General features: G+C 50.0%; 1 protein-coding gene across 2 annotated transcripts in view; it reads right to left on the reverse strand.

Annotated features, from left to right (window-relative positions):
* Positions 1-15,953: 15,953 nt before the first annotated feature.
* Positions 15,954-24,286, reverse strand: part of slc15a2 (solute carrier family 15 member 2) — a 133,511-nt gene continuing 125,178 nt past the window's right edge. For both annotated transcript variants that reach the window (XM_072469987.1, XM_072469994.1), the window contains 2 exons: positions 21,458-21,562; positions 15,954-18,884 (listed from right to left, as the gene is read on the reverse strand). In XM_072469987.1, the coding sequence (XP_072326088.1) occupies positions 18,696-18,884; positions 21,458-21,562 (294 nt within the window). In that variant the 3' untranslated portion in view covers positions 15,954-18,695. The remainder of the gene's footprint in view (positions 18,885-21,457; positions 21,563-24,286) is intronic.

The following is a 24,286-nucleotide window of genomic DNA, read 5'->3' on the forward strand; positions in this document are numbered from 1 at the left end:
CGTGTGTAATATTATGTACAGAACTGCTTTATGCATATCATCACAGAGTCTATAGACTCTCTTTAAACACTTATCATTTTGGGGGAACAAGAGAGTCTCCGAGAGATCAAAGATTACCCTAGTGTCATGTGAAACAACTTTGGGCAGAGAGTGAGAGACATGAGCCAGACGGATTCTGTGATCCCGGTCATGTAGGGGTTCAGCCATGAAGAAAATGGATCCCTTATTTTCGCAAGTAGGCTTCAATGAAGTTACTGTGAAAAGCCCTTAGTCACAACATTCCAGCGCCTGCTCGGGGAGGCTGGGAATTGAACCGTGCTGCTGGCCTGCTTTCAAAGCCAGCAATTTAGCCCTGTGCTAAATAGCCCCTAGTGATCAGGGAAGTCACTGAGTGACCTCCCTGGTCAATATTTATTTGGCCAGAAGTAACCTGATTGAGAGAAAGAAGTGGCTGGTTATGAAGCAACGCTCGTCAAGTATCAAATGCTTTGGAGGTGGCAGGTATCAAACGTTTACGAGAAAAGGGGGAAACTAAACTTCTTAGAGACCCGTTCGGCAAAGGAAGGGAAAACAGAGTTATGGGAAGTTGAGAGGATAAGTGGATTGGAATGGCCTTCCCATCCTGACAGACCCAAAGGGAATTGCACAGTCATTTATCCATGATAGCAAAGCCATGTAAAATCCAGCAATGTGGTCACACCCCGAGGAGAGAATGATGTGGCTCTCCCTGGTGAGTCATTGGAGCATTGATTCAAAGGGACCAGGCCTGTCAGCTGAGTGTGGGTCAGGGTTTCCACCTATCCTTGGGCGAAGGGTGCGGCATGATGGGTAATGAAAAAAGGATTCCACCAACATTTGATTTGAATGGGGTTACTTTCTTCCATCGCATCACTGAGGCATTAAAAAGGTCAGAACTGCCGTACAATATGCCCTGCCTTTAGCAGAGGCTTGTAGGCCCCTCTCACGTGGTCCGTTGTTTGATTTCACTTCAGCTTTTTCCTTCCTCTCCTGATCCTAACTGCAGTGAAGTTTGCGGAGATGGCCCTGAATCAGCAGCCTTTGGTGGCCGAACCAATATGAATATAGAACATAGAACATAGAACAATACAGTGCAGTACAGGCCCTTCGGCCCACGATGTTGCACCGAAACAAAAGCCATCTAACCTACACTATGCCATTATCATCCATATGTTTATCCAATAAACTTTTAAATGCCCTCAATGTTGGCGAGTTCACTACTGTATCAGGTAGGGCATTCCACGGCCTCACTACTCTTTGCGTAAAGAATAGTTGATTCAAGAACATTTAAGGTGCAAGAGTAGACCATTTGGCCCCACGACCCTGCTCCGCCACTCAAAAGGTGAACGGTTGACCGACAAAAATGTAATATTTCCACCCGATCCCAATATTCCGTAATTTCCGTTGAATCCAAAAACCTGTCAACCCTCAGTCTTGGGGCTGGATTCCCCGGACGCCGAAATCGCGTTCGGCGTATCGTATCGTACTCGGACATTGCCTGAGGCCCCCCCCCCCCCCGATGCTCCGCCCCTGACCGGCCGAGTTCCCGACGGCGTGGGACACGTGTGGTCTCACCCGTCATGAGCTCAGCGTGGCAGCTGCGGACTCAGTTCAGCGCCGCCACAGTCGAGGGAGGGCCGATCCGTGGGCGGGGGGGGCATTATTCGGGGCTGGGGGCGCTGTTGATGGGCGGTCCGGGGAGCGCTAGCTGGCTGAAGGGGGGGGGGTACTATTTGGCGGGCCGGGTCCGCGAGCTGCGTCCGCCATGAAGCGCGACCGCTGGAGGCCGCCACTGTGCGCACGAGCAGCCACGGACCCGACAATTCTCCGGGCCGTAGGGGGCAGTTAGAGCCGGGTGCCCTACGCTGCCGTACTGCTAGCCCCCAACACAACGGGGAACCATGGACATTTTGCACTGGTTTTCCTGGCGTAACAGTTCCCACACTGGCGTGGGGACATAGCCCCAGAATTGGAGAATCCAGCCGTTGAACTTATTCATCGACTGAGTTTATGCAGCTCCCTGGCGTTTCAAAATTCTTTCACAGTATGGGGGCGTCGTGGCATTTATTACCCATCTAATTTCCCTGCAGAAGGTGATGGTGAGTTGCCTTCTTGAACCACGGCAATCCCTAGGGTGTAGGTACACCCACAGTGCTGTTAGGGAGGGAGATCCAGGATTTTGACCCAGCGACAATGAGAGAACGGCCGATATATTTCCAAGTCAGGGTGGTGAGTGACTTGAAGGGGAACCTCCAGGTGGTGGGGTTCCCAGGTATCTGCTGCTCTTGTCCTTCTAGGTGCTAGAGGTGATGGATTTGGAAGGTGCTATCTCAGGAACATTGGTGAGTTACTGCAGTGCGCCTGGTACACAGAACACGGCTCCCAATGTTTATTGGTGATGGCGAGAGTGAATTTTTGTTCTGGTCGATGGGGTGCCAATAAGCGGGCTGCTTGGATGCTGTCGAACCCCTAGTGTTGTTGGAGCTGCACCCATCCAGGCAAGTGGAGCGCATTCCATCACACTCCTGAATTGAGCCTTGTAGGTGGTGGACAGGTTTTGGGGAGTCAGGAAGTGAGTTACTCGCTGCAGAATTCCCAACCTCTGAACTGTTCTTGTGTCCACGGTATTTATTTGGCCCATCCAGTTAAAATTCTGGTCATTGGTGATTACCAAAGTGTTTATGGTGGGGGATTCTGCAATGGTAATGCCATTGAATTGCAAGGGGAGATTGTTGGATTCCGTTTGTTGGGGGTTGCCTAGAATTTGGGTGGCATGATTGTTACTTACCACGAATCAGCCCAGGCCAGTACATTGTCCTGGTCTTTCTGCATACGGATAGGGACTGCTTCAGCATCTGAGGAGTCGTGAATGGTGCTGAACATTGTGCAGTCATCAGCGAACATTCCCACATCTGACCTTGTGATTGAGGCTAGATCAGTCATGAAGCAGCTGAAGATGTCTCGATAAGGTTATCCCAGAGCTGATGCTGAGGCTAGGATACGGCTGTGACATTCAAGAGGGGATGTCAGCGACATTCCAGTGAGCGCATAGCCGATTGGAGGAGCCCCAAAGGGTATGGGTGCAGGAGAGGATGCCGACAATGCGTGGCGTCGATGCCAGCGCTGCTGGGGTGGAGACCGCAATGGAAAGCCTGGAGCATGAGGTCGGCGGCTTGAGTGGTGATGTCCAAGGCATGGTTCAGTCTGCGATGACCATGGCCGAGGGCTTCGACATCATGTCCCAGTCGATGAGGGACACGTCCCATATGCAGGTGGACATTGCTGAGGCATTGCCGAGCACTTCACCGTCGCTGATGGACGTGTACGAGATGGAGGTGGGCATTGCTGAGGCACTGCAGAGCATGGCCCAGTCACCGAGGAACATCGCTGAGGGCGTTGACGCCGTGATGACCACGGTCTTCAGTTCTTCTGAAATCCTCCCTCCTGACATCTCAGGAGCGACAGGCAAAACAGGGTGGCATGGCGAAGCCAGTGACACAGTAATTAACAGGGGCCCTCTGCCTCCAGGCCCTCCAGAGAACGTCGGCCAAGGACATCAAAGGCCAAAGGGCTTGGAAAGCAGAAGGCTGCCTCCAACTCTGATGTGCATCCTGGGGATACACCTAGACATGGCATTAGATCACAAAAGACCAAGAAGATTGAAGATCAGTGATTGGCCACTGCACGGTGGCACAGTAGTTAGCACTGCTGCCTCATGGCGCCGAGGACTGTGCTAACCACTGTGCTACTGTGCCGTAAGGATGAAGTATTAGATAGGCTAGGTATACTTAAAGTTGATAAGTTTCCAGGACCAGATGAGATGCATCCAAGGATACTGAGGGAAGTAAGGTGGAAATTGTGGAAGGGCTGGCCAAAATCTTCATATCCTTCTGAGGTACAGACAATTGGAGAATTGCAAATGTTACAACTTTATTAAAGAAAAGGGTGTAAAGATAAGCCTAGCAACCACAAGCCAAATCCGCTTATCCCTAGTGGTGACGGAAGCTATTAGACACTTTAATTTGGGATAAGATTAACAGTCATTTGGGCAAATGCTGATTAATTAAGGAACGCCAGAGTGGATCGAAGGGCAAATTGTCTTTTGCTTATGTGATAGTTTTTGATGAGGTAACATAGAAGGTTGACGAGGGTCACAAGATGTATGGGCTTCCAAAATGCAATTAGTAAAGTGCAGCACCACCCACTTATAAGTAAATTTAGAGCTTGTGAATAATAGTAACAGCAGTGACACAGATGTTAAATTACCCGAAACAGAGATGGTGATGGGCGCTTGTTCTTCAGACTCTTTACAATGGGGTTTCCCAGGGGCCAGTGTGAGGACCCCTGCTCTTCTTCATATAAATTATCGATCTCGACCAGTGAACAAAGAACAAAGGACAAAGAAAAGTACAGCACAAGAACAGGCCCTTTGGCCCTCAAAGCCTGCGCTGGCCATGCTGCCCGTCTAAAGTAAAATCTTCTACACTTCCTGGGTCCGTATCCCTCTATTCCCATCCTATTCATGTATTTGTCAAGATGCCCCTTAAATGTCACTATCGTCCCTGCTTCCACCATCTCCACCGGCAGCGAGTTCCAGGCACCCACTACCCTCTGTGTAAAAAACTTGCCTCGCACATCTCCTCTAAACCTTGCCCCTCGCACCTTAAACCTATGCCCCCTAGTAATTGACCCCTTTACCCTGGGAAAAAGTCTCTGACTATCCACTCTGTCTATGCCCCTCATAATTTTGTAGACCTCTATCAGGTCGCCCCTCAACCTCCGTCGTTCCAGTGAGAACAAACCGAGTTTATTCAACCGCTCCTCATAGCTAATGCCCTCCATACCAGGCAACATCCTGGTAAATCTCTTCTGCACCCTCTCTGAAGCCTCCACATCCTTCTGGTAGTGTGGTGACCAGAATTGAACACTATACTCCAAGTATGGTCTAACTAAGGTTCTATACAGCTGCAACATGACTTGACAATTTTTATACTCAATGCCCCGGCCAATGAAGGCAAGTATGCTGTATGCCGACTTGAATACCTTCTCCACCTGTGTAGCCCCTTTCAGTGACCTGTGGACCTGTACACCAAGAACTCTCTGACTGTCAATACTCTTGAGGGTTCTACCATTCACTATATATTCCAAACCTGTATTAGACCTTCCAAAATGCATCACTTAACATTTGTCCGAATTAAACTCCATCTGCCATCTCGCCGCCCAAGCCTCCAAACGATCAAATCCTGCTGTATCCTCAGACAGTCCTCATCGCTATCCACAATTCCACCAACCTTTATGCCGTCTGCAAACTTACTAATCAGACCAGTTACATTTTCCTCCAAATCATTTATATATACTACGAACAGCAAAGGTCCCAGCACTGATCCCTACGGTACACCACTAGTCACAGCCCTCCAATCAGAAATGCACCCTTCCATTGCTACTCTCTGCCTTCTATGACTAGCCAGTTCTGTATCCATCTTGCCAGCTTACCTCTGATCCCGTGTGACTTCACCTTTTGTACCAGTCTGCCATGAAGGACCTTGTCAAAGGCCTTACTGAAGTCCATATAGACAACATCCACTGCCCTACCTGCATCAATCATCTTTGTGACCTCCTCGAAAAACTCTATCAAGTTAGTGAGACACAACCTCCCCTTCACAAAACCGTGCTGCCTCTCGCTAATACGACCCCTTGCTTTCAAATGGGAGTAGATCCTGTCTCGAAGAATTCTTTCCAGTATATTCCCTACCACTTACGTAAGGCTCACCGGCCTGTAGTTCCCTGGATTATCCTTGCTCCCCTTCTTGGCTATTCTCCAGTCCTCCAGGACATCACCTGAAGACAGTGAGGATCCAAAGATTTCTGTCAAGGCCTCAGCAATCTCCTCTCTTGCCTCCTTCAGTATTCTGGGGTAGATCCCATCAGGCCCTGGGGACTTATCCACCTTAATATTTTTCAAGACGCCCAACACCTTGTCTTTTTGGATCTCAATATGACCCAGGCGATCTACACACCCTTCGCCAGACTCAACATCCACCAATTCCTTCTCTATGGTGAGTACTGATGCAAAGTATTCATTTAGTACCTCTCCCATTTCCTCTGGTTCCACACATAAATTCACTCCCCTGTCCTTCAGTGGGCCAACCCTTTCCCTGGCTACACTCTTGCTTTTTATGTACGTGTAAAAAGCCTTGGGATTTTCCTTAACCCTATTTGCCAATGACTTTTCGTGACCCCTTATAGCTCTCCTGACTCCTTGCTTAAGTTCCTTTCTACTTTCCTTATTTTCCACACAGGCTTTGTCTGTTCCTAGCCTTCTAGCCCTGACAAATGCCTCCTTTTTCTTTTTGACGAGGCCTACAATATCCCTCGTTATCCAAGGATCGCAAAATTTGCCATATTTATCCTTCTTCCTCACAGGAACATGCGGTCCTGAATTCCTTTCAACTGACATTTGAAAGCCTCCCACATGTCAGATGTTGATTTTCCCTCAAACATCCGCCCCCAATCTAGGTTCTTCAGTTCCTGCCTGATATTGTTATAATTAGCCTTCCCTCAATTTAGCACATTCACCCAAGGACCACTCTTATCCTTGTCCACCAGCACTTTAAAACTTACTGAATTGTGGTCACTGTTCCCGAAATGCTCCCCTACTGAAACTTCTACCACCTGGCCGGGCTAATTCCCCAATACCAGGTCCAGTACAGCCCATTCCCTAGTTGGACTATCTACATATTGTTTTAAGAAGCCCTCCTGGATGCTCCTTCCAAACTCTGCCCCGTCCAAGCCCCTAGCACTAAGTGAGTCCCAGTCAATACTGGGGAAGTTAAAGTCTCCCATCACAACCCTGTTGCTTTACTCCTTTCCAAAATCTGTCTATCTATCTGCTCCTCTATCACCCGCTGGCTGTTGGGTGGCCTGTAGTAAACCCCCAACATTGTGACTGCACCCTTCTTATTCCTGATCTCTATCCATATAGCCTCGCTGCCCTCTGAGGTGTCCTCCCACAGTACAGCTGTGATATTCTCCCTAACCAGTAGCGCAACTCCGCCTCCCCTTTTACATCCCTCTCTATCCTGCCTGAAACATCTAAATCCTGAAAGGTTTAGCTGCCAATCCTGTCCTTCCCTCAACCAGGTCTCTGTAATGGCAACAACATCATGGTTCCAAGTACTAATCCAAGCTCTAAGTTCATCTGTCTTATCTGTTATACTTCTTGAATTAAAACATATGCACTTCAGGCCACCAGTCCCGCTGTTTTGAGCACCATTTCCCTGTCTGCTCTTCCTCAGAGCCACAGTGGCCCTATTTCCTAGTTCTCCCTCAATGCTTTCACCTTCTGACCTATTGCTCCCGTGCCCATCCCCCTGCCTTACTAGTTTAAACTCTTCCGTGTGACACTAGCAAACCTCACGGCCAGGATATTTATGCCTCTCCAGTTTAGATGCAACCCGTCCTTATATAGGTCACACCTGCCCCGGAAGAGCTCCCAGTGGTCCAGATAACTGAAACCCACCCTTCTACGCCAGCTGTTTAGCCACGTGTTTAGCTGCTCTATCTTCCTATTTCTAGCCTCACTGGCACGTGGCACAGGAAGTAATCCCGAGATTACAACCCTAGAGGTTCTGTCTTTTAACTTTCTGCCTAGGTCCCTGAACTCCTGCTGCAGGTCCTCATTCCCCTTCCTGCCTATGTCATTATACCAATATGTACCACGACCTGTGCCTGTTTGCCCTCCTGCCACAGGATGCCCACTACCCGTTCTGAGACATCCTGGACCCTGGCACCAGGGAGGCAACATACCATCCTGGAGTCTCTTTCATGTCCACAGAAGTGCCTATCTGTGCCCCTGACTGTAGAGTCCCCTATGACTATTGCTCTCCTGCACTTTGACCCTCCCTGCTGAACATCAGAGCCAGCCGTGGTGTTATAATTAGCCTTCCCCCCTCTGGCTGCTGCTGTTTTCCCCTGATAGGCTATTCTCCCCGACAGTATCCAAAGGGATATACATGTTTGAGAAGGGGACAACCACAGGGGCTTCCTGCGCTGACTGACTGCCCCTTCTGGTGGTCACCCATTTCTCTGCCTGCACCTTGGGTGTGACCACATTTATATAACTGCTATCTATGACGCTTTCCGCCACCTGCATGCTTCTAAGTGCATCCAACAGCTGCTCCAACCAAACCATGTGGTCTGTGAGGAGCTCCAGTTGGGTGCACTTTCTGCAGATGAAGCCACCCGGGACGCTGGAAGCCTCCCGGACCTGCCACATCTCACAGTCAGATCACTCTAATTGACATTGCGTTAATTAATTAGTAAATTAAATTTAAAATTAAAAAAAAAAGTTACTGTTAACTATATGTTTCCTAGCGCTAGATTTCTACTATAAATGTAAATGCTAAATACAGTACTCTCCGATTTCAGGCTTAGATACCCCTCTAAATAATGATTAAGTAATTAATTAATTATGTTTAATTATATTAACAATGTTTAATTTTTAAATTTAGTGCAGCTTCTCTATCAGCCAATCAGGTCACTGCTTTCCTGTGACATCACTTTTCATCCCCCCCCCCCCCCCCCCCCCCGCAAGTCGGATCACTCAGAATCAATTCCCTGTTCCCAAGCTGCTCCCCGGCTTTCTCTCTCTCTCCCGAAAATGAAGGCCGCTGGAACCTGGGGGTAAGATTTTATATCACCTCCCTTCCCAGGGTGCTCCCTGGTTTTCTCCCTGCTTCCCGGAATACACTCTGGATCTCTCCCTGCTGATTACCAGTTACAAATCCAAACGAAGGAAACGGAACAAAAAGAGAAACAGCACCTCCTCCCACTCCGTGCCGAATTACCACACTGCCCAAATTACCAAGTTCCAATTCCCACTCTGGCTGCGTCTCCTTCACCTGCGCAAAGCTTACTGAGTGCGCTTTCTGTCTGTCTTTTATATAGAACTCAGCTAAACAAGAGTCACACTATTTAAGCTTCAAACAGAAGAATACAATGTACACCCTTGTGCCACTAAACAGGCCTCAGGTGACTGACAGATAATTGCCTCTCAGCAATTAGGGTGTTCCCAACTGGTTCCCAACTGGTGCGCCGTGAAGGCTCCTTCCAAGTGTGCCGCGAAATAAGATTCAAACTTCACCGAAATAAACGAAAACGACCATTTTGTCTGTGGCTCCCTGGTTGGCACCTCCAAGCCCCGAAGGACCTCCTGTGCATGTGCCAGCCGTGAAAGGGTGGCATCTGTGGCGATTGGACTCTTTTCACGTTGGTAATCTGAACTGCACAGCGCACTAAGGGAAAACTCAAACAGGGTGCAAAAACCCTGGGAGATGGGGAAAGTTCGAAGAAAATCGGAGCAAGGGCAGAGAGAAGTTAATTGTCAACACTCGGAATAAGGCAAGAAGACATAAGTAGAAACAGGCTCCAATTAGAGAAAGGGCTGTGGGAGCAAACCTTTAGTGAAGTGGGCTCGGGAGAAGCTCAAGCTGAAATGATGCATTTTAAGTCGATGCCTGAGGGCATTTATTGTGTAGTGTGGTCTGTTTGACCACGGTTTGCCACGGTTAAGCTTTTGAAGCGAAGTGAAGAATCCCACTCTGATTCAGATGTGGCCGACAGATCAGAGCCTCTGGGGGAAAAAAGTGTGGTTCATAGTCAGTATGGTGACAGCTACTTGACATTTGGATTTTCATGGAATGGTGATAATCTCTTGTCTCCTCTCAGAATGCCTAATTTGCAGTGAGACACTCTCAACGGGGCAATGGTACCAAGTACGCTGAAATGCCATTTGAATGAAAAACACTTCACTCTCCAGCAAGGATGAAGCAAAATCCATGTATGATGGAGCGTGTGCTGGTGGCGGGTTACCTGGTGGCTGGGCTCCAAATGAAATGGAAGAAGTTGCACACCATTTGCCAAAACGCTAATCCTGTCAGCATCCAAAAATATTGAGTAACGTTGGGAGCTGATACTGCCAAAGAAATTTACAAAGTTCCTCTTTCTAATAATACAATCAAACAGCATATTGACAATATCAGTTGATACTAAACATGTGCTCCAAGAGAAATTAGAAATGAATGGAAATTCTTCCCTGTAGCTTGATGATTCCACGGATATTAACAGACACTGCCAGCTCTTAGCCAATGTCAGGTATGTTGTTAATGTCAGTGCCCTTCCTGTTGATCCCTTATTTCCCATTTCTTTTACTTTGTCAGTATCATTTTTGATCCGTGGGACGGTAGCACAGTGGTTAGCACTGTTGATTCACCACGCCGGGGACCTGGGTTCAATTCCTGGCTTGTGCCACTGTCTGTGAGGAGTCTGCACGTTCTCCTCATGTCTGCGTGGGTTTCCTCCGGGTGCTCCAGTTTCCTCCCACAAGTCCAGAAAGACGTGCTGTTAGCCGAATTGGACATTGTAAATTCTCCCTCTGTGTACCCAAACAGGCGCCGGAGTGTATTGACTGGGGGCTTTTCACAGTAACTTCATTGCAGTGACACTAATAAAGATTATTATTATTATTAGTTAATGGACATGTACCTTTAAGTCGAGAAGAGGAACTGAGGAACTCAAAAGTTGCAAAAAGAACTCAAGACTTTCTGGCACCTGAGAGATCGGAGGGATTTGGTTTGAACAGTTGGCTGGTAGCCAATGGATTGCCTAAGGATCGTATTCTGCCCGGCGACAGACAGTGATTGGGTTCAGCCAGGTGGGGTGTTTTCAGAGGACCCAAAGAGAACGCTCATGGATGCTGAGAGTAGAAGCTGCGAGTTGCTCATTCTCTCTTTCTTCAAAAAGCTTTCCTGTCTGCCCTTTCTGAGACTGTAGAAAAATCTTCATTTCCTGCTGAATCTACAGTGAAAATCATTACAGATTGAGAGATCTCATCCAACTGGAAGACTAGACTGAGAATCCAACTGAAAGATATATATCTGAAACAGAGCCGAATAATACTAATACTAATCTTTATTATTGTCACAAGTAGGCTTACATTAACACTGCAATGAAATTACTGTGAAAATCCCCCAGTCGGCACACTTCAGCGCCTGTTCGGGTACACAGAGGAAGAATTCAGAATGTCCAATTCACCTAACAAGCACGTCTTTCGGGACTTTTAATACTTTTTGTATTATTCTCTTTTTTTACACCCCCCTTTCCCCTCTGTGTTTGTCTGTCTTGTGTGTGTGTAGAGGGTGGGGCAAGTTAAAGAAGAAGGGATTAAGAATTAGATAATCGTTTTTTTAATGGATTTAGAGTACCCAATTTTTTTTTTTTCCAATTAAGGGTCAATTTAATGTGGCCAATCCACCTACCCTGCACATCTTTGGGTCGTGGGGGCGAGACCCACGCAGAGACGGGGAGAATGTGCAAACTCCACACGAACGGTGACCCGGAGCGGGGATCGAACCCGGGTCCGCAGCGATGTTAGGCAGCAGTGCTAAACACTGCGCCACCGTGCTGCCCTCAGAATTAGATAATAGTTAACCAGTTGTATTTGCTGCCTAGCTAATTATAGTTATTGCCATTAATAAAAATGAATTGCGTTTAAATTTACAAACCTGGTGACTGTAATTATTGGGCAGCCAGGGATGTTGGGTATTAATATTTACTTTCAATTGTGTTCCGACTCCAGGGTCAAGTGGGGGCTGGCATTGACTGTGTACTCGCCTAGGTGTCGTAATAATGGAGATTCTATCAAATTTCTTCTTTTGCAAAAAATTGCCCAGTCATGCGACCAAAGAGGAAATATTTTGTGTTACCGCTGCTTATCTGGAGGAAAGCAATCTTAACTGGACCAAGTGCAATAGCGTCTGCACTGACAGAGCAGCTTCCGTGACTAGAAAAGTCAAAGGATTTGTGAGTAAGGTGAATGAACAGAATCCTGACATCCAGGTCAGCCACTGTACCCTGCACAGTGAAGCAGAAAATTATGTACATTTTCAATAAAAAGTACTTTATTTGACATGCAACTGGTGATAAGGCTTTCATTGTAAAATTAAACTAATGAAACCCGTATTAAATGGTGGTTGGCATGGTTTTCGGCGGTTTTAGAGAGAAAAGGTTTTTGTTCGAGGGCAGTTCAGTTGGAGAAACGAGAAGATGTGCCGCAAGATATTATGAAGGTATACCATGACGTAAAAAGGGTTGGGAACCACTGCTCTATTCTTGGCCAAGAGGGCACAATGTCAAATTTTGCAGATGATACAAAACTAGAAAACATTGTCAACTGTGAAGGGGATTAATGTAAAACCTCAAAAGTACATGGACATGTTGGTGGGATGGGCGGACAGGTGGTAGATGAACGTTAATGCAGAAACGTGTAGAATGATTCATTTCGCTAAGGAAGAACATGGAGAGACACAGGCGGCACGGTAGCCCAGTGGTCAGCACTATGGCTTCAATGCGGCAGGGACCAGGGTTCGATTGCCGGCTTGGGTCACCACCTGTGCGGAGGTTGCACGTTCCCCCCTTGTCTGTGTGGGTTTCCTCCGGGTACTCCGGTTTCCTCCAAGTTCCAAAAGACATGCTGTTGGACATTCTGAATTCTCCCTCAGTGTATCCGAACAGGTGCCGGAGTGTGGTGACCAGAGGCTTTTCACAGTAACTTCATTGAAGTGTTAATGCAAGCCTACTTGTGACACCAATAAAGATTATTATTATTATTAGCCAATAGAAAATAAAGGGTATAATTCTAAAGGGGTAACATGAATGGAGGTCCCTGGGGTAAATGTGCTCAAATCATTGATGTTGGTAGGTTGAGAAAGTAATTAAAAAAAATACAGGATCCTGGGCTTTATAAATAGTGGGATAGAGAACAGACACAAGCTAGTTACGTGAAATCTGTCGAAGAAACTGGTTCGGCCGAAGCTGGAGTATTGTGTCCAGTCCTGGGCATAGCACTTTAGGAAGGATGTGTTTACATTGGAGAGAGTGCAGTGAAAATTCACGAGAATGGTTCCAAGGCTTGAGGAACTTCAGTTCGGTGGAGAGATCAGAGTAGCTGGGACTGTTTTCATTGGAGAAGAGAATGTCGAGAGGAGAGTTGGTCGAGGTGTTCAAAATCGTGAGGGGTCTGGACGGAGTAGATAGGGAGTAACTGGCCCCACTGGTGAAAGAATCAAGGACCAAAGGATTTAAAGGGATTGGCAAAAGGAGACATGGCGACATGAGGAAAAACCTCTTTACACAGCGGGTCATTAGGGACTGGAATGCTGGCGAAGGCTGATTCAATTGTGGCTTTCATTATCATTCATCATCTGAAGTGGATGTGGCACATGGTGATTTACCCTTGCAGAGGGCCAGCATGGACATGGCAAGCTGAATGGCCTCCTTCTGTGCTGTAACTATTTTAGATTGTATGAGGTTTACAAGGATGATATCAGAAATGTCTGCTGATACATTTTGAGGAAAGAATTGACAGGCTGAGTCCTTATTGTCTTGAACAGGATGGCTGAGGGGTGATCTCGGCCATTAAAACTATGAAAGATCGTGGCAGCACGCTGGCGCAGTGGGCGCCTGCATCCCCACGGCGCCGAGGTCCCAGGTTCGATCCCGGCTCTGGGTCACTGTCCGTGTGGAGTTTGCACATTCTCCCCGTGTCTGCGTGGGTTTCACCCCCACAACCCAAAGATGTGCCGGGTAGGTGGAGTGGCCACGCTAAATTGCCCCTTAATTGGGAAAAATGAATTGGGTGCTCCAAATTGAAAAAAAAAAACATGAACGATTTTGATAGAGTGGACACAGGGGGTGGGATTTTCTGTCAGCCCACGCCAGAATCGGGGAATGTGATTGGGCAGCGAATCAGTTCCGATGCCAAAATCATTGTAGGCGCCGGTTTCACACCAAATCACAATTCTCTTGTCGCCCTGACAGCGGTGTCAATACCGTCCAGCACACACGTACAGTAAACACCGTTTGCATATCATTACTGGGCCCGACCTGGTATTCCCCAGGGCCTCCGCGATTCTCCGCCTCCACTGGGGCGAATCCCCGATGGTGCGGTTCACCGGTGCTATTGAAAATTGTGAAACAGTGTCATGGCCAGGACGTGGGCTGTGGGGTCGGGGTGGACGGGCACCGAGCACCATTGCCGCAGCTGGCAAGGCAGCCATGCAGCCCACTGTGAACTTAGGGTCGAATAGGTATCCCCCCTAGGCCATCCCCTAAGTGCCCTCTGTCCGCCCGCTGACCCATCAGTGGAATGGGTGAGCTCCACTACAACTAGTGCGGTCTTGTTGACTGGGGCGGTGTGTGGGGAGTGAAGTGTGTATATGCGGCTGCAGCTTCTGAGTGTCAATCACGGACCCGGCGAATCCTGCACCATTTTTCATTGGAATCGATTGTGTTCCACGTGGGGCCGGTCCCGCCACAGAATCGGTGGAGGTGCCGCGCCAAAGAGAAAATGCTGAAACATTTCAGCAAACTTTGACAAAGGGTCATCCGGACTCGAAACGTTAGCTCTATTCACTCCCTGCAGATGCTGCCAGACTTGCTGAGATCATGCAGCATTTTATCTTTGGTTTCAGATTTTAGCACCCGCAGTAATTTGCTTTTATGAGGTGCGGCGCCAGTTTTGCTGTCGTGGAAGTCCACGAACCCTGCCCAGGCGTCAACACTTCATCTCAGGAGTGGAGAATCCCGCTGAGGGTGTTTGTATTTGTGGGGAAAGAGCTTGGGCTGGATCCTCCGCACCCCGACGCTGGAATCGCGTTCGGCGACGGGGCAGAGAACCTGGACTCCAGCACGAAATCGGGAGCGGTGCCAGTTCTGCGATTCTCCGCCCCTCCTCAGGGAGTACGCCGCGCCGATTAGCCACTGCCTCACGCCATTGTCTGAGGCCCGCCCCGCTATTCGCCGTCCCCGACCGGCCGAATTCCCCACGGCGTGGACCGCGCATGGTCCCACCGTCCGTGATACCCGCGTGGCAGCTGCAGACCCAATCCGGGGCCGCTACAGTCGAGAGAGGGTCGATCGTAGGGCAGCGAGGGGCCTCATTCGGGACTGGGGGGGGGCTATGTGTGTGGGCGGTCCGGGTCGGGCGAGTGGCCTATCGGGGGCACTATTTTCGCGGTCCAGGTCCGCGGGCTGAATCGCCATGGAGCACGGGGCGGCAGCTGGAGGCCACTGCCATGCGTGGCCTCTGACCCGGAAGTGAGGGAGGCCGTATCGGCAGCTGGAGCTGCGAGCTCCACGACAGCTTCCTGCTAGTCCCCAGCAAGACTGTGAATCTGTGGCCTTTTGATGGCAGGTTTCGTGGCGTAAAAGACCAGAGTTTTCACGAGGAGGTGGGGACATAGTCCCGAATACGGAGAATCCAGCCCCATAACTATAAACTAGTCAGCGGGAAATCCAATGGGGAATTCAGAAGAAACCTCTTCACCTAGAGAATGGTGAGAATGAGGCCCTCGCTACCGCAGCGAGTGGATGAACTGAATACTAAAGATGCATTTAAGGGGGAACTGGATAAGTGTAGAGGGGGTTACAATGCTAGATTTAGACGAGGAAAGATAAGGGGAGACTTGAGAGATGTGTAAATGATGGCATGGACTGGTTGGGCTGAATGGGCTTTCTGGAATGTATACTCTCTGGAACGCCTCAAATGAGCCTGGACATCAAACCTGGAACATTCTGGAATAGTATTTACCCACTGTGTCACTGTGAGGGAAGGCGGGGGGGGGGGGGGGGGGGGGGGGGGGGAGAAGTTCCCACAGTTTTTCTAATCCGCCCCTAAAATGCATTTAATCAATGACAGGAAGTGGTGAATATAAAAACAGTGGGACCTGAACAGGAGCTAGACACAAAGACAAGCCCAGACACAATTTTGCTTCGCAATTTCAACATGGTGCTAATGCATTAGTTACACTAAAGGGTAGAAATGTGAAAACACACAGTGTACTCGTAAATAGCCAATTCTTTAGAAAATGGAGCTCAGATTTGTTTCTTGGGTATAAATATTTATTTGTCGACAGTTTAATGGTTGTTTATTCCCCTTTTCAAATGGTTGAACACAGCTCTGAACTTCACAATCAGTGGCAATCCGTTGATAAGTGCTTGTTTCTGATTGTAAAAGATGCACAGAACATAGATTTTCTGAAGCCGTTACCCACCTCCTTCGTTGTCTGACGGATTCCGACCAGGATGATGATCACACTGGGAGGAATGAGGAGGGGGATTGGGGGGGGGGGGGGGGGAGCAGCCTATCCTCGCGTACCTTTGTCAAGTATGAAGATAAGCCACAAGGATTAGGCCATTCAGCCCTTCGAGACTGTTCCTCCATTCAACAGGGCATTTTTTCATCTTCTCAACCCCAACTTCCTGCGCTATCCCCATAATTCCCTAGTTTCCTTGGTGTCCAGAAATAAATCGACTGGTCTTGAGTATATTTTGTTTGATTTGTCACGTTTGCGCGAGTCAAAATGCAACACTTCCCTATACTTGGCTCTGCACTAGGAAGTGAGACAAACGCCAGAGGCATCAGTTAATGTAAAAATATCTAGAGGGGAGACGAGGGGAAATTCTCTTACTTAGTGAGTTGTCAGCATCTAGAACATTCTCCCTGAAATTACGGTGGAAGCTTATTCCACAAATTATTTTAAAAGGAAGTTGGACACGAACTTGAGGATGAGGGACTTCAAGGATTATGGGTAAAAAAGCAGGGGCGAGGGTGTGAAGATAGAGTCATAGAGTATTATGGCCCAGGAGGCAGCCATTTGGCCCACTGGTTCTATGCTAGCTCTCTGTAGAGCAACCCCCACTCAGCCCCTGGAGACCTGCAAGCTAAATTACCTCAAGTGCCCATCCAGATACCTTTTGAAGTCAATGATCATCTCCACTTCCACCATCCTCACAGGCAGCACGTTGCAGGTCATTACCACTGGCTCCATAAAACAGTTCTTTCTCACCTCCTCTTCCACCTCCTGTATCTCTTACCCGAAACCTCCAATCCCATTGGCCGGAATTCTTTGGCCCCACCCGCTAGCAGGTTCTGTCAGTCCCATCAAAGTCAGTAGTCCTTTGGCTGGTTCATCCCATCAGCCGAGGTCAGGACATCTCGGTCCTTGGCTTTGTACCGTCAGCTAATGGGAACAGCTTTTCTTTGTCAACCTAAGCTAAACGCAACCGTTCTTTGAAACATCCAGCATGAGCACGATGGGCTGAATGGCCTCCTCCTGTGCTGTACGTGTCACCAGGTGGAGGGACAACTGTCAACTATTAAACCCTTTTTGAAAGACTTGCTGTGTGTTCCTGTGAATGATCCCCTAAGGGTTAAAATGATTTTTGCAAACATTTGAGTCTGGCCAACCCTTTTTTTTTTGCTGTCACAACGAACTCACAGGAACGAGACAGAGTTTGACATTATTTGCGCCATCGGCTCGTCCATCTGTCAATAAATTCACCTTTGAATGAAGAAAGGATTCCTTTGAGGTTGATCTGAATGCTTCAATATTTTGGATTCAGCCCCTGCTGAATTTGTGCAAATACTCTTTACATTCAATAATTTTCCACCCGGGTGTGGCCATAGCAACGGGAGTTATTTCTGAAACCACGGTTTCCTCATAGCATTGCAATCCCAAGGTTCTCAGTGAAGGCCTGTCTATTAACTGGGGCTGCCCTTCGCCTCCTGAGACCCTTATCTCTCAGCTATCAAACATGCCAATCAAGCGGGGATGCTTTGTCCTGGATGGTGTTGGGTTTCTTGATTATTGTTGGGAATGCGCTTATCCAAGCAAGAGGAGAAAATTCCATCGCACAAGTCAAGAGTGTGATGGAATACTCCACACTTGCCTGGATGAGCGCAGCTCCAACAGCACTCAGGGAATTCAACACCATCCAGAACAATTCAGCTACTTGATTGGCACCTCTTCCACAAACATTTACTGCCTCCGCCACCAATGCAGCTGTGTGCACCATCTACTGGATGCACTGCAGCAACTCACCAAGACAAGGCAGCACTTTCCAAATCCATGACTGCTATTAATTTGAAGGATATGGGCAGCAGGCAAATGAGAACACCACCGCCTGGAGGCTCCCCTCCAAATAACTCACTTTCTTGACTTGGAAATATAATCGCTGTTCCTTCTCTGTCGCTGGGTCTGGCTTTGGGTGACTGTCTGTGTGGAGTTTGCACATTCTCCCCGTGTCTGCGTGGGTTTCCTCCGGATGCTCCGGTTTCTTCCCATATTCCAAAGATGTACAGATTAGTTGGATTGGCCATGCTAAATAGCCCCTTAGTTTCCAAACGTTAGATGGGGTTACGGGAGTGGGGTGTGGGCTTAGGTGGGGTGCTCGTTCGGAGGATCGGTGACAGGCTCGATGGGCTGAATGGCCTTCCTCTGCACAGTAGGGGATTCTCTGATTCTGTGAAATGCAAGCAAGGCGTTCAGTGTATCTGAGGGGTAGAGGGCCCAAGATCACCATTATCATCCGAGGGTAACTAGGGCTGGGCCATAAAAATTAGCCTTGGGGAAGCCCAGCAGTGAAATTAAATTTTTGAATTCCTCCCAACTCCTCCACAGTCTTGATCCTGTTTAAAGTAAGCAAAATAACTGGTGCATTACTCTGAATCCAGTCCCGAATAAAGACTCTGGGGAATATCTTTGTTGACGATGGAATCTTTTCAGTAAATTATCCTGGGGGCAGGAAGTCAAGTGTGTAGTCGGCAGTGGGAAGGTGATCTACATCTTTGTCTGCTTGCTGACTGTGTTGAGGGAGATATCTTTGTGCGGTGAAGGAATCTCTTCTTCTCTATCCTCATCGGTTTTAACCAGGTCGTCTGAGTCCACATAGGTGTAGAAGTAAGCCATGATGGAGAAAATGATGGAGACGGCAAAGAGAAGGCAGGCGAACAGCACAAACTCGGCCCACTGCGGAGGTGAAACAAGAGGGGTATCACAATTTGCACAATAAATCAGGAGCCCTGGGGAAATGGGTTCAAATGCCACCAAGGCAGATGGGGGGGGGGGGGGGGGTACTTAAAATTCAATTAGTAAATCTGGAATTGGAGACAGGTTTCAGTAACGGTGACCGTGAAGCCATTGTCGATTGTTGTAAAAACCCATCTGGTTCACGAATGTCCTTCAGGGAAGGAAATCTGCCGTCCTTTACCTGGTCTGGCCTACATGTGACTCCGGACCCACAGCAATGTCGCCCCTTTGAAATGGCCGGGTGAGACACTCAGTTCAAGAAAGTGGCTCACCGTGACATTCTCAAATGCCATTCAGGATGGGCGGCAAATGGGCCTCGACAGTGAAAGAATAAAAAATACAACCTGTTTGTCCTGCCCTGTCCCCCTACTCCTGCAAATCTTTCTTTTTCAGACATTTCTATAATTCGCTTTTGAACAATGATCGTCCACCACACTTTAAAGCAGCACATTCCTAAAACGTCGGCAGACTGGACAGGCAGATTCTCTGGATAGGCGGGCACGCCTAACGCCACCTCCACAATCAACTCGACACATCCATGCCCGACACAGCCAAGCCGGGCACATGTGCCCGACACAACCGCGCACCTGACAAACCTGCGCCCATACAGCCATAACCCGACACATGCTCCCCACACACATGGCACAACCATGCCACACTCTTCCCGACGCAACTGTGCTCGACACACATGCACCCGACACACCCATGCGAGACACACCCACGCCATACACACGTGCACCTGACAAAGCTGCACCCGACACACCCACGCCCGACACACATGCGCCCAACACACTGGTGCCTGACACAGGCACACATGACATACAGATGTGCACAATGCAGACACACATCCACATACTTACACCGACACACGCACAAACCACTGATTTACCAGATTACACTGTGTGAGGTTCTCCCTTCCCTTGGGGCACCGCATGAGCAGCTGATTTTCTGTCAGCCCATTTTGGTGCTACCACCGTGAACAATTTCACCCCCAACATATCCAGGCCGCAAACCGTACCGTTACAGTCAGAGGGTCACCGCAGGTAATGGCAGAACGAAAATCTCTGTAAGAACATCTGTCGAACAGCGTCGCTCCCGATGGCCCCGGGTAAATACTCTGGGGGGATCCGGTGGTGGAGGCAACGCTGAAGATTTGGAGGCACCTTTAAACCGCACTTTAAGCTGGGGGCAGGGTTAGGGGAGATGGCGATTAAGGGGAACCACAGGTTTGAGCCAGGAAAGTTGGACGGGAGGTTTTGGAGGTGGGAGGAGAGGGGAGTCAGGGCATTCAAAGACCAGTTCCTGGGAGGTCGATTTGCGAGGCTGGAGGAGTTGGGGGAGAATTATGGACCGGGGCAAGGGGAAGGGTTTAGGTACCTGCAGCTCCGCCACTTTGCCAGGAAGGAGGTTCAGAGATTCCCAATGGCACTGACCCCCTCGTTGTTGGAAGAGGTACTGGCGGCAGGGGTAACAGGGGATGGGGGGGGGTTGTTGGTGATCTACGGGGATTTTGGGGGAGGGCGGGGTATCTTTGGATGGGATTAAAGCCAAATGGGAGGAGGAGCTGGGGGAGGATATGGAAGATGGTCTGTGGTGTGAGGTGCTCCGGAGAGTGAACGCCTCAACCTCGTGGGGGAGACTGGGGCTGGTGCAGCTGAAGGTGGGGTATAGGGCACACAACACCATGGCGAGGATGAGCTGACTCTGAGGGGGTGGAGGATGAAAGTGAGCAGTGTGGGAGGAGCTCCGCAAACCATGTTCACATGTTTTGGTCCTGCCCGAAGCTGGAGGGGTATTGGAGGGAAGTTTTCAAGGTCATCTCGGGGATAGTGCGTTTGGCGCCAGGGCCCCTAGAAGCCATTTTCAGGGTGTCGGGCCGGCCAGGTCCGCAGGCGGGTGCGAGGGCAGATGTTTTGGCCTTCGCCTCGCTGATTGCCCTGTTGGGGCGGAGGTCAGCTTCTTCACCCTGTGCCTCAGCGTGGTGGTGGGGGGGGGTGGGGTGGGGGGGGGATCTACTGGAATTTATGATTCTCGAGAAGGTGAAGTTTGAGCTGAGGGGGATGAGGGACGGGTTCTACAATTCGGGGGATTGGTTATCATGCACTTTCAATAATTGCTTGCCATCGAACATTAGGGAGGGGGTGGGGAGATGAGGTTATGGTTGGTTTTGGGCACATTGCTTACGGGATGATTGTTAATTTTTCTTTGTTTTTACTTGCAATGTAAGGGGGGGGGGTTTGGGTTTGTATATTGAAGGGGGTGCTGTTTGGGGGATTGGTACTGTATTTGTTATATGTGTTTTTGTTGTTTATTTGATGAAAATGTGGAAAACGAGGAGATTTCTTTAAGAAGAACCTCTGTCGAAGAGTCACACGGACTCTGAACCATTAACTCTGTTTCCCTTTCTGCCGATGCTGCCCGGCCCGCTGAGTTTACCCAGCTTTCCCGGTTCTGATTCCAGATTTCCAACGCCCACAGTATTTCGCTCCGATTACGATGTAAGAATCCCGTACCTGCTCCAGGTAAGCAGCTTTGGCCACAATAAGAACCAGGACATTTCCAAAGGCCACTGTGAGGAGCCAGCCAGATTGCAGCACGGCCTTCATGTTCAAAGGAGCCTGAAACAGACAGAAATGGCAGTGGGTTTTGCATTGCGGAGAGCTTTTTCTCTAACACGTTAACAAATTTGAAAACCTGTTGCCGAGTCCTTGAGCACAGAAGGAGGTTTTTCTGCTCCTCGTGCCTGTGACGGCTTTTCGAAAGTGTTGCCAGGCTCGTCACACTCCCCTGCTCCCTCCCATGGGCTGTGTGCACGGCTTCGCTAATTGGTTTTGCAAAAATTACTATTGATCCTGCTTCCCTCAGCCTCTCTGACACTGGATAACAACTCACTGTGAAAACAAAATATCTATCTTCCTCTATGGTTATTTTGGCAATTAACAATTCTCAGAGACGTGCTTGTTAGGTGAATTGGACATTCTGAATTCTCCCTCTGTGTACCCGAAGAGGCGCCGCAGTGTGGTCTGGGGGCCTTTCACAGTTACTGCATTGCAGTGTTACTGTAAGCGTACTTGTGACAGTAATAAAGATTATTATTATTTTTTAAAAAAAATTTGAGTACCCAATTCATTTTTTCCAATTAAAGGGGCAATTTAGCGTGGCCAATCCACCTAACCAGCACATCTTTGTGTTGTGGGGGGATCGAACCTGCGACCTCGGCGCCGTGAGGCAGCAGTGCTAACCCACTGCGCCACCGTGCTGCCCTAAGATTATTATTATTCACAGGTGCAGGCAGGGATGTTCGAGGGGGTCGTCCAGCCTTTCTTCACGGTTATATTCGCAGCCAGGTGTCTTTGAAGAGGGAGTTTACAGCGCGCCCTGGTATGATTGAGGGCTGGGGTGCAGCGTTGGTCTCCAAAATGACACGGGATGGAATTTCCCCCCAGATTTTCCAAGTGTCATTTCGGGGATGAAACTCGGTGCGATTTCCCCTGGCTCGGCCAACATGAATTTGATCGCGGTGCCCACAAATGCCATCTGCTGTACCCACCCACCCCCTCCGACCCACCAGCTGAGTTCCGTCTCCTAACCCCCATTGAAGAAAGAGCAATGGAGGTCACAGGGGGCACAGGAGAGTGACAGCGAGGTGGGCCTGTGCCACAGAAGTGAGGATCCATTGAACATTCATCCATGTGACCTGTTTCAAGTGAGTTCCAAGCTGCCCAGAACCTTGGGCGGGATTCACTGATCCTGAGGCTATGTGTTATGACGCCATCGTAAACACCGTCGCGTTTTACGACGGCGTCAACCGGCCCCCAGGAGCAGCGATCCTGAGCCCTACAGGGGGACACCACGGCACTGGAGCGACTCAGGCAGCTCCAGCTGCCAATGCCGGCGTCAAATGGGCGCCGCAGGTCTGCGCATGCGTGCTGCGGCCGGCGCGATCTCGCGCATGCGCGGTAGCTCCCTTCTCCGTGCCGGCCCCGACCCAACATGGCCGAGAGCTACAGGGGCCGGCGTGGATTAAAAGAGGCCCCCACCAGGAGAAGCCGGCCCGCCGATCAGTAGGCCCCGATCGCGGGCCAGGCCACGGTGGAGGCCCCCCTCGGGGGTCGGATCCCCCCTCCCGCCCATCAGGCCGCCCCCCCCCCCCCCCCCGCAGGATGGATGCAAGGTCCCGTCGGGTAAGACCACATGTGAATGGCGTCGGCGGTACTCGGGCTATCTTGGTGGCCACTCGGCCCATCCCGCGTGGGGAATCGCCGTGGGGGGGGCGCCTGACCGGCGCCGACCACGCCAGCGCCAATGCGTCGGGGAAGCATCGTCTGAATCACGTCCGGCCCGGCGATTCTCCGACCCGGTCCCGGGGGCAGAGAATCCCGCCCCTTGTTCCACCATTTCACTGAACCATGTCTTTCGTCTTTCAAGATCAGCACTCAATGAGGCCGGGCCATTTGGAGTCAGGGCACCCCCGCGCCCCCTGGCAGCACCTTGGTGGACGTCAGGCATCACCCGCACCATCCACCAGTGCAGAGACACACACCTCGGTGGCTGACAATAGCAGACAGGCTTCTGGGTCACAGCATCACACAGCTGCAGCTGCACATCAGGTGGAGGCAGGAACTTCAAGGGAGCGGGCAATCAGAGAGAGGCATGCTGGATCCCAGGGCCCAGCTGACCCCCAACAAGGTGCCGAGCCTCGAGGAAAGGTTCCCCCTGAGCTGCTGGAGATGGGAAGGCAGCTCCGCGAAATCCAGGAGGGAGAGTCAGGGACTTTCCAACAACTGCAAGGCCGATTGGAGAAGGCCCAAAGCCTGCAGTTGCAGGAAATGTTGCCGGCTTGGCGTGGCACCCAGGCCAACACTGCAAGGATGACGACTGCAGTGGAAAAACTCAGGCAAGTCGCTCAAGCCATGGGTGGTGGAGTCCAAGGCTTTCCTCAGTCTGTGTGTACCATGGCTGAGGGCCTTGAGAGCATGGCCTAGTCACAGGGGACCATGGCGGAGGGCTTCAAGAACATGGTCCAGACATGGACGATTATTGCTGAGGGGCCCCAGAGCTTGGTCGAGCTGCAGAGGCCCGCTGCTGAGAGCTTCGACACCACAGCTGAGACAATGTGGGGTGGGGTGGGGGGGGGGCCTCCAGGACGGGCAGCGCTAGATGATGCAGTGGCTTCTGGATCTCACACCAGCTGTCCCTCCGTCCTATGGAGTTACCCAGGGGCAAAAGAGCACGCCGAGGGAGGAGGAAGCGCTGCAGCCCATCCCGGGGCCTTCCGCCAGGCAGGCTCCAGCCTTTCTTGAGACTGACACCGCTGCACCTCAGGGGCAGTGGGCGACACC

This window comes from Scyliorhinus torazame, chromosome 2 (genome assembly GCF_047496885.1).
Source record: "Scyliorhinus torazame isolate Kashiwa2021f chromosome 2, sScyTor2.1, whole genome shotgun sequence".
NCBI lineage: Eukaryota > Metazoa > Chordata > Chondrichthyes > Carcharhiniformes > Scyliorhinidae > Scyliorhinus > Scyliorhinus torazame.